Source organism: Saprolegnia parasitica, assembly GCF_000151545.1.
Source record: "Saprolegnia parasitica CBS 223.65 unplaced genomic scaffold supercont2.193, whole genome shotgun sequence".
In the NCBI taxonomy this organism is placed as follows: Eukaryota; Oomycota; class Saprolegniomycetes; order Saprolegniales; family Saprolegniaceae; genus Saprolegnia; species Saprolegnia parasitica.
The window spans coordinates 24,555-28,403 of NW_012156587.1; the positions used below are offsets into that span (position 1 = coordinate 24,555).

A 3,849-nucleotide genomic window follows, 5' to 3' on the forward strand; every position below is an offset into this window, starting at 1 on the left:
CCAACGTCCTTCTCGGTCACGACGGCACGGTGGTCCTCGCCGGCTTTGAGCACGTGACGCCACTCGCCAACGACGGCGCGATCGTCGACTGGCACGCGTTGGGCCTCTTGGTGTACCAGCTCTTTGTCGGCGCCGGGCCGTTCACCGACGCCACGTTTCTCACCGACGCAACGTGCCGTCAACACGGCTTGCCGCACGCCGGGCGCGACCTCTGCCTTGCGTACGTAGCCTCCTTACCATCTCTTTTGTCTCAAATCGATCGATGCGTAGCTTGTTCTCGGCGACGGAGGAGAGCACCGCGATGGACTTTATGGCGACCGACTTCTTCTTTGGCGTCGACTGGGCGACCCTCGATACGACGCCAGTGCCACACCCGAGCGACGCGCCGCAGCTCGACGACGTCCCGACCGACGCGTTTGACTTGGCGCTGCTCCAAGCCCGCGTCTTTGCCAACGATCCAGACGTATGGCCGCTGTATATTCCAGCGTACTCGTACGCCCGCGCCACCACGGTTGGCGGCAGCGACTTTGCCGTTCTTGGCAAACTGACGACGACACCGACACGCGACCAGGTGAGACTACGATCTTAGGTATATCGCGTGTGCTCACACTTGGGTAGGTGCACCTCGTGCAAAAGCTGACGGGTACCGACGCCGGCGCCTACTACGCGCTGCAGTGCACCGTCAAGGCGACAGCGCGACCGCCGGCAATCGACGTCTCGTCGTTGCGCCATGCGACCTTGGTGCCGACGCTGTACCGGTTCCAGAATCGAACGACTGCGTTTGTCGTGACGCCGGTCCTTCGCGGCCACACGCTGCGCTCGATCCAGAAGACAACTGGACTGGACGAGCGCGAAGTGGCGTGGTACTTGTCCCAGGTGTTCCTCGGCCTCGCCTACCTCCACGCCCACGGCGTCGCGCACGGGTCTCTCTCGCTTCAGAACGTCGTCGTCACGGACGACGCCACCGCCGTCTTCGCCCGCACCGACTCGTTTGTGCCGCTCACAGCATCGACGCGCCTGGCCGACTTTATCGCCTTTGGCGACCTCCTCACTCAGCTACTTGCCGACAAGGCGATCCTCTCGGACGCCGCCATCGACCTCCTCTCTGCGTACGTCCATCTTTCTATCTCTATATTCTCGTATCTGGTATGGAAGGACTCACATCGTGGGTAGCTACACCAGCGGTACGACCATCTACACCAGCGGTACGACCATCGACGTCGGGCACAGTCCCTTTTTTAGCTGGATCGCATGGGACCTCATGTGCAATGACGCATTCCATTTGGATGCGTCGCGGCCAATTGGGCGCTTTCTCAGCGCGGACAACGGCCGACCTTGCACTCTCCTCTTTGAAGACGACCCTACCCACCCACGCGTTCACTGGCCCAACTACGTGTATCCGCCACCAACGGCAACAGCGACGGCTATGTAGTAGAGACGTAATTGTATTTGTAATCGTAAATTCTCGAAATCGACATGATAGGTCCCATGACAGCCAGAAAAAGACAAAAAGGGCAGCATCGCAGGATGCCGCAGAGGGACTTGTCTGCACACACGACTTAGGCAATCAAGTCGTTTGAGTAGGTGTAAAGGTTCCGAGTGCAACCGGGTATTGACGAGGCGCGTGCCAAGGGACGTGGCGGAGCCCAGATCAGCTCACGCGTGTGAGCAGCCGCAACACCCAAATCTGGTCGCTGGGCGTGCCACGTATGACAGTTACGCCGTATCCATGACGTGGCGTCACCCGCGTGCAGCATCGTTTCGGAATCCAGGGATCCCTCTTCGTCGTTCTTTTGCTTCAAAAATAAAAACTCCTCGCACAAGACTTATTGCTGTAAAAACGCAATGTACTGAATACCGATAAATGGATTCGAAGGCAACAACACACATCTTGGTACGCCAGCGAGAGGCAGTACTCCTTATACTCCTTATTAATGTCAAAGTCCAACTCCGCCAGCACCTGTACGAGAGCTAAATTAGGTCTTGAATGCATCTATGTGTGTGCTGGAAAAACGCTACCCAAATGAACTCTGCAGCTTTCAATCCCTTCATGGACGGGTTGCAACTGTCTCATAAACATTGAACTATTATCCCGCGAGTCGAGCGTTGATGTCATTTGTGGACACTCCCACTCTAGTTGGCTCAGTCCCGTCCCGACAACATGCAACACCACGAGATTTGGTCCCCACTAAATTATCGACGCCGAGCCCCATGCGGCGCCTTTGGCCGTCGCCTTTTAAAGCTGCACGCGATCGATGTGCTCGGTACCATCGAGTACGCAAGCTTTTAGGGATCTAGTCGCCCTGATGCGAAAGCCATGCCGAACCCAGGTGAGCGCGTGCAAGGATGACCCTTGGCTCCAAGCCCCACCAGGTCTGATTCCGAGGTCTGCTCGACCGACGCAGAGCCGTCGTATGATGCTGTTGTCACCAAACGGCGATCCCATTCCTCCTTCGTCTCACCATTCGTTCAGTTTGATACCGCAAGTTTGGATTGTGGACCAGAAAAATAGGAAAAAATGAAAAATATAAAGAGGTGTGGATCAGTTCGTTTTCGGTTAGGTGTTGTAACAAGGTAGATATCCCACCGTCTCAGCAACAACTGTTTGAAATGTCATCATTTGGGAAAGAACTTCTTTTGGAAGAATTTTCCCACACCTACTTTACCAATGCCACAGCATGGACTGTAGCTGCATTTCAAAAATGGGGATGCATGTTCCCCACGTACGAATTAGCCAATAGCGTCATATGGTTGTCACTTTGACTCGGAAACTTGATGTGACGTACAATATAAGGTTCTATAGGTTTATCAACAGCTACCAGCCTTGAGAGAATGGACGAACTAGCCTCATTGCGCTTCATCGCATCGTGTTACCTACAACGATATGGTCACTGGTGCTTGTTGTCGATACACGTAGATGCATCAAAGACACAGAAAACAACGGAGCATTCATCGGGTAAAGCTTAAATGCGGCATGTGCCACATTGTTGCGCCCGCCTATCCTTCAACAGGCGCGTCCGGACGCCAAGGCATACCTCCACCACTAGGCGTAGAGTCGTCTCCCAACACAGCGTATCGCGGTGCAAAGCCTTCGTACAGACGCGCGATTACCATTACCAAGTGGACAATGATTCAGGTATCAACTCGAACATGTTGAATACGCGGGCAAGACGTCGTTCTATTCGCGGCATGTGCCACATATAGGAAAACCAAAGCGTATCCAACGTTACCATCTTGCATCTTGCAACCGGTCGAGCATGACGCCGGACTCGAAGCGGGCCAAGGCCGCGCCGCCTTCCGTACTGGTACCCGAGGCGCTCAACATCATCGCGCGCTTCGTGCAGGACCAGCGCACGCTCGACGCCTTCCTCGCCGCAACGCCCACGCCCATGCTGTCGCCGGCGCTCGTCGCCTTGCAGGCCCTCATCACGACGCCCGATGCGTCTCTACTTGTGGACTGGCCGACGATCGTGCTGCGCCGTGCGCCAGCGCTGGCGTCCACGTCGGCGAATCTGTCTGCGCTCTCACCGCTACAGCCGTCGCTCTCGGCGGTGGCAGTCGCGGGCACCGATCTCGTCTACCTCGGGCCGCTCGTGGCCATGATCACTGCAATGACAGTCGTGTTTCGCCCTGCCCAGACGATTGATCATGCATGGACGCACTGGGTACGCGACTTTGGCCGGCGCTGCCCGCGCCTTCGCGAGCTGCACGTCCTCGCCGCGGTCCATGCCGCCCAGGTGCAACCGCTTCTGGATCTTCTCACCCATCCTTCGCTGCGGTTCTTGACGCTGCAGAGAGTATCGCTGGAGGGAGCGCGCATGGAGAAGCTTCTCGCGTGGCTTGAGCGGG

At 56.6% G+C, this 3,849-nt stretch overlaps 1 protein-coding gene across 1 annotated transcript; it reads left to right on the top strand.

Moving 5' to 3' along the window:
- Positions 1-618: 618 nt before the first annotated feature.
- SPRG_14382 (hypothetical protein) lies at positions 619-1,432 on the top strand (the record flags this gene model as incomplete). Its single annotated transcript, XM_012354940.1, has 2 exons — positions 619-1,109; positions 1,174-1,432. Coding segments are annotated over 2 exons (750 nt in total), but the record flags the coding sequence as incomplete, so codon positions are not given.
- Between the last annotated feature and the right edge of the window lie 2,417 nt (positions 1,433-3,849).